Raw genomic sequence first — 13,934 nt, forward strand, 5'->3', positions numbered from 1 at the left:
GACATAGTGTTATAGTGTAATGGTCGTTCAACCTCAATATTTTTTAGGAATTTTTTTTTTCAATAGCAACCAACATAAATAATTTCCTAACGTTAAAGTATAGTCTAGAATTTTAAAAATTGGTAAAAACCTATACTGAATATCCTCTAAATTATAAAATTAGAAAAAACAATGTAAGCAAATATTTTATTTATTTTTATGTACTTAAAATTTAAAGCTGTAGAGAGGAGGGGGAATATGTTCCGCTTGGAATGAGAAATTTTTTTTATTATTAGAATAAATACAAATAATGTCTTAACATTTAATTGCCTAAAATTTAAAATAAAATCTGCAAAAAAGTTTTATTTGTAAAGAATATAGAATTTACAGTTTTAGGAGGGAAAGGAATTGTCATCCACAGGAAGAGAAACTAATTTCATAGCTAAGATCCATATACATTAAATTCTCACTTTTGGAACATTAAAAATTACAAACAAAAAATAAGCTTAAAAGTTTTTGGGGAGTACCTAAGACTTTCTTTTTTAGGTTGGGTGGATAACATTGATGTTTTGTTGTTGACTTATTCCTCTTGGTCAGCCGCAGGATAGACCAAGTCAATGAGCTCGAAAGTCTTCAGGAAATCAAATACGAGTAAGGGACCAGAGTAGAGGTCTTTCTTTTCCAGACCAAGATAGTGTAAAATGTGATCGAGAGAAGCCTGTGCAGAGTTACACCTCGCGCACGTTGAATAGGTCTTTCGCCAAAGCTCAAAAGAGAGACACCTGATGTGTCCACTTATGAGCCTACTTATTGTGGACTGTATGGCTCTATCAGCCCCCATGGTAAGTGCCCCACCAAGAGTCTGTCCATTATACCAAGAGTGGGCCGGAGGGATGTTCCATAGTTGTTGGTTAGTGGTTCTGATCTTGGAGCAGATCTCAGGGAAGGTCAAAGGTCGACTTGAAATTGTGCTATCAGAGGCTCTCTGCTTGGCCAAAAGATCAGCATTTTCATTACCAAAGAGGCCTATGTGAGAGGGAATCCATTGAATGAAGATTTTAAGCCGATGAGAGAGTTGTTTAATTTTATTAAGTACAGAGACAGATGTCTTGTCGCCAGCCTTATTCCAGTTACTTAAGTGCAGTATGGCACTAGGACTATCGAATAAGATCCAGATATTAGCGGATGATGTTATAGATCCAATAGCGTTGAGTGCCTCTTCGATGGCAATTAGCTCAGATCTAAAAAGAGAGCAGAAGTCTGGATTCTTAATCGTAAGTTTTCTAGAAAAGTCAGGAGTCTTAATGAAAATTCCGCTACCACAAGAACCACTATTCTGGACATTAATGTAATCCTCATGAAATATAAACTATTTTTTATTTATTACTAGGTCTCTTGCAATTCATATTCCAACATTTAATTACCTAAAAATAAAATAAATTTTATTTTAAAGGTATTTAAAGCCATTTTTTTTTTAAATCAGACAAAAAAATTAAAAATTTTGATAGTTTATTATTAGATTAGTTTGATTTTTTTCACATTGAAGTAAGTTATGAAAAATGAATATTGTGCAAGTTAGAGCTCCTAAAAAGATTTTTCTCTCCCACAGAAAATTTCAAAGTCAATTGTATTGAAATTTCATTTCAGGCTACAATGATCCCAAGGTTTTGTTTTGCTATATTATTAGTATATTGCTGCCTAGTTATGGACATGCACTCGTTTTCGTAAGGGATTGTTGCTTTTCAGAGTTATTCACTATGGCAGTGAAAAATTCAGTGATAATCCTGAAAATCTTGGTTAAACAACAGCATTTCAATAATTAATTTTCTAAATATTAATGTTCACTAATAGGATAAGCTCTGTGATCTAGAGCTTTCCTGACTTATCGATGCTTTTAGTAGACATAACCATTCAATTTTTCAAAAATCCTGCATTTTTTTCGTTTAGCTTTTCTCAAAAAAGCATTGGAGCACAAGAAAAATAGCTAATCCATTTGGAAGTGTAATAATAATCTTGGAAAAGGGGGGAGGTCCCATTCATTTTCCTCCTCTTTCAGGTGCTAGTAGAAACATTTACCTACAAGATAGAATACAAGTAGTTTCTTTTTTTAAGAGATTATGCTGTTTTGAGAAAAGCTTTAAAAAAAGCAGATTTTGCATCTTTCGAAAGTTTGAATGCCTGGCTATATCTAGTAAAGAAATCAATAACTAAGAAAAGTGCTGGGTCAAGAGATTGCCCTATTTTTAAGATTCAGTAAGGAAATAATTGGGGTGATGTAATTTAACCAAGATTTTCAGGGCAGATAAACACAAAAAACCGAATTTTTCAATAACTTCGACGCAGCATAACTCTAAAAAGCAATGATGCCCCATGAAAACGAGTGCATGTTCATAACAAGGCAGCGGTATACTAATAATCAAGCAAAACAAAACTTTGAGATGTTATTGTTTTCTTTAGATAACTCACTTAAAACCCACATATTCTTTTCAGGATAGGACCTTGAACTTTGAAATTTTCTACAGGGGAGAAGTTATTTTTTAGGAGCTCAAACTGACGCAATATACATTTTTTATAACCTACATCAATATAAAATAAAATCAAGCCCATCAAAAAATACAACTATCGCACATTGTCTGAAGATCAAAATAACGCTCTTAAAAGTTAAACTTTTAAGGGGAGGGGAATGACATACTCCGGTAATATGAAATAATTTTTTTATTATTCAATAATTTTTTTATCATTTTATCACTCATTTTTTTATCATTCACATAAGTTATATGTCAGAAAAAAGCGAAGAAGCTTAGAAAGCGAAAGAAAAAGTTGGAGAAGAATTTAATAAGAAATAAATTTAGAAATTAAAGTCGTTGCTGAAACAATTATGTTGCAGGATGAAAAAAATATTAAGTATTTAGTGTTAGGTAATTAAGTGACATAGCAGATGTATGAAATGATATCGGGTTAAATCAATGATGTCTTATGTTACATAAAGATTCATTTAAAGCTATTTACTGTGTTAGGTTCAAACAGACTATGAATGATTTCAATTGGCATTTCTATTGGTGACATTAGTGGTTTCTCTGGCAATGGTAGATTTAAATCTATATGGCAATACTGTCCATGAAAACTTCGACTTGGAGATTCTATTTGAAGACATGTATCAAAGTCGCCAAACGCCATAGGATTTCCGCCCATCACACCATTTGGTATTTTCCCAGATGAATCCAACACTAAAAGGAAAAACAAAAATAAGTAAACTGTGGTAGTACGATTTTTTTTTCATATTAAAACTAGGAAAAAATACAGGGCTCTAAACTGCTACGATTTTTGGAGGATATTTAATACAGTAGTAGACAACTAAAAACTGAAGATTTCCGAATTTTAGGTAATATTGCAAACATTTTAATAGTCTCACCACGTGACAGATCTGCCAATTTTTACTCTTTCCGATGAAATATTTCTCAAATGGTGTTAAAAAGACTTATTGAAATGCAATTATAGAATCAGGACTGCCAACTACTACATTGCCAAATATTTAATAGAGTTGCAGACATTTAACCATTTTGCACTCGAAGTCCTTTCAACAGTGAAAAAAATGGACGCAACCACTAACATTTTGAAAGATTTTTACAAACTTACCTTATAATACTCTGAGACCGCTGAATGAAGTGGTAACTAAACAATGAGTTGAAAAAAATATTACAATTAGAGTGGTGGGTAATTGACAGGTGACATTGGTGACTGACAGTCACTTCTCGAGTGGAAAGCGTTAACCCTTTGCGTGATGTAGAATTATATGATTATATTCACTATATATATATATATATATATATATATATATATATATATATATATATATATATATATATATATATATATATATATATATATATATATATATATATATATATATATATATATATATATATATATATATATATATATATATATATATATATATCAGGTATGCAGGCCGAGATACTTCAAAGTATACTAATACGAAATAACTGATACGTTAAACATAACAAATAAATTTAATAACTTTGGAAAAAAACATAAACTTATTGTAGATTTGAAATTTGTCACTCAGACATTCTATAAAAAATAGATGAAGTCTTTTTGTTTGCCACACGGGCTTTTTCACTTTCGCTCTAACCCAATGATTCACAAAGAATGCCTGAGTCTCTCCCTCCAACATCGAGACAGTGCCGTAAATATCAGGTATGCAGGCCAAGCTACTCCAAAGTATACTAACACGAAATAACTAATACGTTAAACATAACAAATAAATTTAATAAATTTGGGAAAAAACATAAACTTATTGTGGATTTAAAATTTCCGCTTTAAGCTGAATTTTTCAAGCTGAATTTCCTGTGCTGATTTTTCTTTTTCGGCAGTCGCTTTTTCCAAGCGTACCGTACAATATTTTCTAACAAATTTTTCGTAAATATTTCATCATATTTAGTAGCGGAAGTAACTAGCTGTGTTATATTGATAATTTTAGAATTAGAAGGAAGTGTAATCCCTAATTCAAAATATGCTATATATATATATATATATATATATATATATATATATATATATATATATATATATATATATATATATATATATATATATATATATATATATATATATATATATATATATATATCGTGAGAGAAAAAACGATTCAAAAATAGAAATCTTACTTTTGAAAGCCCAGGTTTTCATATTCCTCAATCCATTTAAGTATTCAAATAAACTGTAAGTACAATTTTGAGATATATTAGTAGTGAGAGATAAGCCGAATGCATTCGTTACTAAACTTTTAATCAGGTTCAAGTATGCTTTCTTTAATGTAGCCTCCGTATTCATCCACGCCAAGATGATGTTGTCTTGAGTGATTCCGGGAACCATCTTTGCATGTTGTGGAATTGTGACATGCTTAAAAGTTTGGTTTCTTAATCCATTTGCCTGGTGAAGGAACAAAACTACAAGAATCAGCTTGATAGGGATGATAATCGCTTTCATTTTTCCATTTGGGTGTTTTGATAACCTGTATAATGATTAAAATACTAATTAATAATCGTAAGTCTGGTAATAAACGTGTAGAGTTTTAAAAAAAACTGATGCTGCTCATTTTACTGTACTGAAGGAAATCAAATACACTGGGGAAAGAAAACTTTTGTTGCATTTACACAAATACTTGATTTTGCTTAATTCATGTGGGGATATTTCAAATCTGAATTAAATCTGCAACTAAAGCTACAAATTTTTTCAATGACATTTTGAGTCTGTTTATAGCTAAAATGAACAAGTTTAAAAACGTTATAAATAACATGGGTTGCGCAAATATTGTGACAAACTACTAGGAGAGTCAGAGTACATCACCAAGAACAGTTCATAAAAGACGCTTCCATATAATGTACTGTTCAGACTCACACTAAAAAACAGTTCATGATAAGGGATGCTCCTCTTGCTTTGTATAACGACATTACCAGGTATCAGTTCCCATGCATTTTTAATCTTAAGGATGTACTCTAACTCCCCTAAAAGTTTGTAGTAAAGTTTGTTCGTTCGTTCGTTCGTTCGTTGTAGTGGAACTGGGCGTCTGAGGCCTTACGGCCCTTTTCCCATTCATCTTGAAGTTAAACTTACAGACATACATGACAAAATTAAAGTTTGGGGAGCAAATGGAGTTCTTGAGAAAAGAAAAATGGCACTTTGCCATTATTAGGCAATGACAATATTATAAGTAATAAAAATGTACATGAAAAAGGTAAAATTAAAGTACAATTGGAAAATAAACACTAATGAATATTTACAGTTTGGAAATACATACAAAAGGGGGCGAGTTAAAGGATTGTGAGGATGTGTGTATATGTGTAAGTAAATGTGGCTCTGTTAAGTAGAGACCCGGCCGTCAGTGAGTGTTTGTGTTGCTAAATGTTAGTATGATATCAGAAGTGTAGAAGTGTGCAATGGGTCGAATTTTTGCATCCTCTTTGAGATTTATGCAGTCGAAAATATCATTAAAATTTGCGGTATTGCAGGTGGCGGCTTTAATAAAGAAGTTTCTATTTGATTTGTTGAAATGATGGTCAAAGCGGTCAATGTTAAGAACTCTATGAATGGCATTGTTGCGGATAAACCATCTGACTCCCGTGAGTTTCCTCAAGATGTTGTTTTGGAGTACGATAAGTTTTTTGAGGTCTTTTTCGGAGGCGTTACACCAGGCAGCTGAGGCGTACGTCATAATAGGACGTATCATCGAGGTATACAGGAGTTTTTTCAGTTTTTAACTAAGGTGTCGGTTATGAAAAAGTGTTTGAAGTTTGTTGGTTGCTGCATATACTTTATTTTTAATGTTATTTACATGGGCAGACCAGGTCAGTTTTTTATTAATGATTAAGCCTAAATATGTAGCTTTATCAACTATGGGTATAGTGTTGTTAAAGAGAACTAGTTGGTATTTATTAGAGTAGGACTTTCTATTCTTTCGTATTATTAGAAGTTGCGATTTACTAGCATTTAGTTTGAACTTCCAATTTAGGCACCAGTCTTCCACATCATATAACTTGTTCTGTAGTTTTTGAAGTGCATTATCTGGTTTGAGAGATTTCTGCAAGATTCCAGTATCGTCAGCGTAAAACGCCGTGATACTGTTGTGGTCGTCGTGAAATATGGGGAAATCGTGGGTATAAATAATGAACAGTATCGGTCCTAGAATGCTCCCTTGGGGAACACCCGCATTTATTTTTCTCCTGGATGAAACAACACTATTTAGTTTAATATTAAAAGTACGGTTTGATAAGTAGTTATGTATTATTTTTACAACGCCATCAGGGGTGAAAGCGAGACGGAAAAGAGGAAAGGCTGGTAGTAAAACCATTTCAGTTATAGCTAGTTTTGGGGAGGAGTTTACTTATTCTTTTTTAAAATTTTTCAACAATATCTACTGTATCTTGGAAAAGAAGCAGTTTTATATATATGCCAGAATTATAAAAGAAATCTTGATAGTTACAGATATTTCATTTTTTTCGAAAAAAATGCTGGAATGAAATGTTTTACGTACCAGGGTTTTCTCTTTTCCGTCTTGCTATATAAGGGCTTTCACCCATGAATGCCATAGGGAAAGTTTAAATTAATTAGTTTGTACACGATACCAGCGTGCCAAACTCGATCGAATGCTTTGCTGATGTCAAGCATGAGAAATGCAGTTGTCTGTTTGTTGTGCAGGCCCTTACCAATGAAGTCAATGATTCGAAGGAGTTGTTTGGTGGTATCTTAAGTTTTTTCTGAAACCGTACTGCTCATTAGGCAGACAGCCTAGAAAAGGCTTTATTCTGTTATACAATATACGTTCTAGAATTTTACCAAAAATACACAATAGGCTGATTGGTCTAAAGCTCTCGGGTAAGGTTAGGTTTTTGTTTGCTTTGGGAATCAGAATAATGGAAGCATTCTTCCAGTTTGTGGGAAAATAATTTAAGTGCAGACAGGCATTGTAAATATCTGTTAAGGTGGAGATGTAAGTATTTGGTAAAAGTTTAACCATTTTATTCTTAATATTGTCATCACCTGGTGCCTTCTTTGATTTTAGTTTCTTGCTAATATTTTGTACTTCATAATTATTGGTGGGTTCAGAGGGAATCTTGGGAATTAGAGACTAGGAAGTCCGAGACAGTGGTTTAGTAAAGTTTGTGCAATTTTCTGTTATATATAACGTTTTAAAACTTGTATTTTTCGACGGTATCGAAAATCTCTTAAAACTCCTCATGCAACAGAAAAAAAGTTGATCCCCAGTGCTATTCATTGTAATTGGTATCGATCTTACTAGTGATACTAGTAGGTTAAAGAAGTAATGTTGTTCTTTGATAAATTTTCATCAATAAATTTTAAAAGCCAAGTTCTTTTTAATCATGTTTTTTAGTATTTAACTTTAAAAGAAGCAATTCTTTAGACACACCTCCTGCGCACAAGACAAAAAGTCAGTAAGAAGACAGTTTGAAAAAGAGTGAAAGACGTACGTACTTCAAAGAGAAGTACTGGCCCAGTTCTAAGATGAACGCTTTCGAATTTATTATTTGTATAATTTGTTTGTTATGTGAATCGTCCATATTCATGTAAAGTTATTTGTCAATGTATAATTTTGTTTACTGGAAGAAATCCTTATTTTCATATTCAAAGTCGCCTGACCACACCTGCCACCTCACAAATTCAGAAGTGAGATCGTGAAGAAATTGGATATTGAAGGAATTATATCGATTTAAATCAATTTGAAATTATTTTTGATTTTCATCAAGATAAATATATATTTGATTCTAACGAACAATAAATAAGCGAATGATGTTCTTTCTGATGTTCTGACGATGCTTTCAATTCTTGTCAATCTCATCTCAGCAAGTATAAAAGGGGTATGTAGATTTTTAATCATTAAAAATGATTCTTGATGATATTAAAGAAATAAGCATTGCATTGAGGAATTATAAAACAGATAAAATAACTACATAAATTCATATTTGATGAAGAAGGTGATCGTTCTAATCGAAAACTATTAAGAAATTTTAATGGTTTTGATTTCACAATTGAAAGCGAAGAATTTAAAAATAAGTTAAAGTATATTGAAAAACAAATTCACACTTAACGAAATAAAAACTGTTTCTAATATTCTCAATTTTTCCTTTGAAGGTATAAAACAGAAATAGCTAAGAATATTTTGACCTTGTTACTGGATTTAAACCAAATGGCAGAGCTTGTGAACGACGCCAACGCGTCCAGCTCTTAGTCAGAAAAAGAAATAAATAATCATAGAAGTGAAACTGAAACTTCGAAGCCAGCTAATCAAAATATGATAAATAAAAAGATTGAAAGTATTTTTTCAATGCAGTGCAATGTTGAAAACAAAAATTTTGATTCTAGTAAAGATGACAAAAAAACATTTAGAAGTTTTGAATTTCAAAATGTTGCTATTAATTATTTTGATATCGAAAGTACTATTTTTAAGTATAATGCAGAATCACATGAAAATATTGTTCATTGGCTCGAACATTTCGAAAATATTTCAAAATTGCTTCATTTGTCTGATTTGTAAAAATTTATTTTTGCTAAAAGATCTCTTGGTGGTAACGCTTCTTTATTTGCCAGAACTGTACCAGAAATAAATTCATGGCAAAAATTAAAAGAAGCTTTGATTGATTAATTTTCTTTTGAAATTAATTCTGTTAATTTGCATGATCTTTTGAGTAGACGTAGAATGATGGATTCTGAATCCGCGCAAGAATATTATTTGAAAATGAAAGAGTTGTGTAATTTCGGAAAAATAGATGCTGCTTTTATGCATTATGCAATTAAGGGGATTAACGATAAACATGAAAACAAAATTGTTTTGTATGGTTGCAAAAATTAGAACTTTATATATTATAAAAACTTAAAGTTTATGAAATAATAAAAAGTGATTTTGCAAAGAGTAAAAGTGCTTTCGATGAAATCAAAACAAAACATGACTTTGATAGTAAATATAATTCCTATGATAGAACAAAAGCAAAATATGATGATAGGTATAATGTAAGAAAAATTATTGCAAATAGGAATAAAAACAAATATGAAAATAAAAATGAAAAGATAAGGTGTTGAAACTTTTAATAATAAAATTTGTTACAATTGTGGTTCAAGAAATCATATTTCAATATATTGCATACTAAAGGATAAGGGTTTAAAGTGTTATAAATGTGAAGCATTTGGACACAAAGTTTAACAATGTCCAAAATTAAATGCAAAAAATGGAAATTGCTACTTTAAATGTTAGTGTGGAGCCAAAATTGCTTAAAATGATAATGGTTGATAACTTAACTGTGAAATCTTTGATTGATAAAAATTGATAAAAGATAAAATAAAAATAAATCATTTCTATCCCACTTCTTACATTTTTAATCGCCCGTACCATCCCTTTTCATATAAAACAGAGATGTCAACTGCTCTGGTTTCAAACTAAACTTTACAGATTTTCGGCTAATTTTGCAAACTCTTTAAAAGACTTAAAACGGCTTAACTGTAAAAAGTAATATAAATAATAAGTAATAATGTTTCATATAAACACTTGAATTACTTAGTGCTGAGTAAAAAGATCCTATAAATCGAATTTGCTAAACCAAGAATCATACATTAAACGACTGCCACTCGAAAATATTTATCCGCTGTCCGGGGCAAGTTGGCATCTCTAATAAATATCCCTATAAATCGAATTTACTAAACCAAGAATCATACATTAAACGACTGCTACTCGAAAATGTTTATCCGCTGTCCGGGGCAAGTTGGCATCTCTAATAAATATCCCTATAAATCGAATTTACTAAACCAAGAATCATACATTAAACGACTGCCCCTCGAAAATATTTATCCGCTGTCCGGGGCAAGTTGGCATCTCTAATAAATATCCCTATAAATCGAATTTACTAAACCAAGAATCATACATTAAACGACTGCCCCTCGAAAATATTTATCCGCTGTCCGGGGCAAATTGGCATCTCTAATAAATATCCCTATAAATCGAATTTACTAAACCAAGAATCATACATTAAACGACTGCCCCTCGAAAATATTTATCCGCTGTACGGGGCAAGTTGGCATCTCTAATAAATATCCCTATAAATCGAATTTACTAAACCAAGAATCATACATTAAACGACTGCCCCTCGAAAATATTTATCCGCTGTCCGGGGCAAGTTGGCATCTCTAATAAATATCCCTATAAATCGAATTTACTAAACCAAGAATCATACATTAAACGACTGCTACTCGAAAATATTTATCCGCTGTCCGGGGCATCTCTAATAAATATCCCTATAAATCGAATTTACTAAACCAAGAATCATACATTAAACGACTGCCCCTCGAAAATATTTATCCGCTGTCCGGGGCAAGTTGGCATCTCTAATAAATATCCCTATAAATCGAATTTGCTAAACCAAGAATCATACATTAAACGACTGCCACTCGAAAATATTTATCCGATGTCCGGGGCATCTCTAATAAATATCCCTATAAATCGAATTTACTAAACCAAGAATCATACATTAAACGACTGCCCCTCGAAAATATTTATCCGCTGTCCGGGGCAAGTTGGCATCTCTAATAAATCAGGGATGCCAACTGCTCCGCTTTCTACAAAAGTTGTAGTAAATTGGTGGCGAATTAAAGAGTAAAACTTATAGAATTAGGGTACTTAGGCCCACTTTTTATAAGAGTAACCACGTGTTAAATACAATAAAGTTATATTTCACATAATACTGTGATATATAGTAAAAATTAGTAAAACCTTTATGTATGTCAGTTTAATTGAGTATTCCGTTATAATGGGGGCCACTCCCACTTTGATCCTCAGAGATTGATTTATTTGCATTTAGTGGTATTCAATATCTTATTGAATTATATTTATAATTCCAATAATTTAAAAGATTCATTACCACCTTTAATATAAAAATGAAACTCCTACTCCCATCCACTCCTTACCCAGAATTTAAATTGGCAAATATACAGCTCTGTGCTATCTAAGCTAATCACGAAACTCCAAAAAATTCTTTGCTAAATTGTTAAGAACGTGCAATATAAACACAAGCTTGCCAACTTTCTTCTAGTAGTAGCTAAAATTATGCTTTAATGTATTATTCTTTTGTTTATAAATTTGATTTAAAGTTATTTTTCACCCCACTATCAGGGGTGAAAGTTGATATATAGCAAGACGGAAATGAGTAAAAGCTGGTAACAAATAAATTTAACTTTTAGCTTTTTTTCGGGAATAATATAATATCCATAACTACCAAATTTTTTTAACCGAAAAAATTTAAATAGTGAATTGCTTCTTACCCGAAAATAAATGTGCAGTGAATTATTTATTGTTAAGATTAGATTTACTCCCCCTGAAAATTATCTATTATTGAAATAGTTCTACTACCAGTATTTTCTCTTTTCCGTTCCGCTTTTAGGCCTGCGCACTACTTGTAAACGATTCGAAAGCTTATATAACAAGACTCTTCCGTCCATCTATCAAGGGTGAAGATTTTAAATTGTTAGCAAAATCACCAAACGTACTGTCAGCTTCAGTTGTTAATTGCTATCCCCTTAATGATGTATTTTGAAGAAGAAAACACATAGTAGAGTAAGCAGCCCTGTTTACGTATAACAAGGATGCCACAGGCCACAATAATTGTTAAAAAAAAATGGTAGAAACTCAATTCAGTTTTATATATTTCTTATTTCTTTAATTAATCAATAGCAACTACCACTATGACTTACATTTTAAATTATTCACATTTAAAACATTAACACTTTTAATATATCTCATCTCCATTCCTCCTCACTACTCCTAATCATCTATTTGTTTCTACAGATGAGTTGGATAATGTGATTTCTACCATTTTTTTAATATATTTTCGATAGTATTTTGAAAAAAAAAATATGCTTAAAGAACTCAACTTGCTTATAGTAATTACTATAAATAACCTTTTCCATTTTTCTTTTAAACTTCTGAAGTCGCCCGTGTCAACCCTGCTATAAACATAATCGCTTACAGTTAATCTATAACAATGGCTGAAGTTAAACCAATACGAAAAACAAATTTTTCGAACATCTCTCCGCATCGGACAAATCGAAATTTGTAAACGATATTTAGTATCGGTGGCTAAAATCGCCCTTTTGTCAATATCCAAATTTCATGACCCGAGCATAAATGATTTTGGATTTTACGCAAAGATTCGGTCTAGCATTCCGTAACAACGAACAAATGAAATTTATACCGACTTACAATATAAGAAAATTTGAAAAAAGAAAGAGTTACAGCTTACCAGCAATATACGAAGGCTGTCCCTTTTAATGTTAAGTGGATAGATTAGCAGTGTGACTAGACATACGATTATTTGGAAGGCTTCCAATCATGTTCATTATAATTGTACACCTGTTGTTTGCATGTGGCCTTTGACGTGGCAGAAGTTTTTTTTTGATCCGCCAAGAACTGATTATCAATCCTGATAAGAATCAGAGCTAAGGAGAATAGAAGAGCTGGTTAACTCCTCGCCGCGCCAATACTCCGATTTTCTCTAGTGACGTCACTTTGGCGCAAAGCTCGCACTTTTACTTCAAGAACGGAGCGTTCGGCCTTACTAGCTCTAACTAATATTGGAGCATTTCTTTTTGCGAGATATTCTAAGACATTTGTTATATTCTATAATGACTTTCCTCAGGTTTTGCAGTGAATTTACAAGAATTTAAAACTATTATCGAAATGCCAGTTTGCGCGGTTGCAACTTTCAAAAATTCTGATAGAAAAATAAGGGAAAAAATATAATTTTCCGCGTGTTATAAAGTAAATGAACAACGTGTATAAAGTAAATGAACAACTATGCAAAGAATGGATTCCGAAATGACACAGTTAATAAAAAACAGCAATACGCTTATTCTGTCGTTAAGAACTTTTATAAAAATTCATTATCTAAATAGACACCGCCTCGTTACTTCAAAAAGAAAGGCAGGTGAAAAAAATTAAAAAATGGATGAAGTCAAAGAAAATTAAAATGTAAATAAAAAGTATAAATAAAATATATAGTATATAGTTGAAATTCTCCTAATTTCATAACATATTTTTTAATGTAGCTATTCTAAATATTTATGATTTTTTTAATATTATATTTTCTTAAATTTAAATATCTATAAATTATATAATCGTAAATTTAAATATCTATAAACAATTGTAAAATTTCTAATATCATTATGAACCTAAATTGTTATTTTGTTTCAGTAATTAGCGTTTAAGGTTGATGTTTCCTAATGATTAAGTATGAACAAATTGCTATTAACGGCATATTTTAAAATCAGGGATTCTAAATTTAGCTCAACTTATTGTTATAAAAGAATATGTAGATAAAAAAAGTGTCGATATATGCTTTCATTTTTCTTAATAATTAAAGTTAAAACTGAACTAT

At 31.3% G+C, this 13,934-nt stretch overlaps 1 protein-coding gene across 4 annotated transcripts in view; it reads right to left on the minus strand.

Moving 5' to 3' along the window:
* LOC107445356 (nose resistant to fluoxetine protein 6) overlaps positions 1-13,934 on the minus strand; it is a 70,721-nt gene that overhangs the window by 51,560 nt on the left and 5,227 nt on the right. For 2 of the 4 annotated variants that reach the window (XM_087159098.1, XM_087159096.1), the window contains exons 1-3: positions 12,801-13,012; positions 4,668-5,014; positions 2,989-3,206 (exon numbers count right to left, since the gene is read on the minus strand). In XM_087159098.1, coding sequence (XP_087015224.1) covers positions 2,989-3,206; positions 4,668-4,989 — 540 coding nt within the window. In that variant the 5' untranslated portion in view covers positions 4,990-5,014; positions 12,801-13,012. Of the gene's footprint in view, positions 1-2,988; positions 3,207-4,667; positions 5,015-12,800; positions 13,013-13,934 lie in introns of those variants that run through there. The other 2 variants (XM_087159099.1, XM_087159097.1) reach the window with 1 other exon arrangement.

Source organism: Parasteatoda tepidariorum, chromosome 3, assembly GCF_982258835.1.
Source record: "Parasteatoda tepidariorum strain Cologne lab strain chromosome 3, Ptep-v5.0, whole genome shotgun sequence".
NCBI lineage: Eukaryota > Metazoa > Arthropoda > Arachnida > Araneae > Theridiidae > Parasteatoda > Parasteatoda tepidariorum.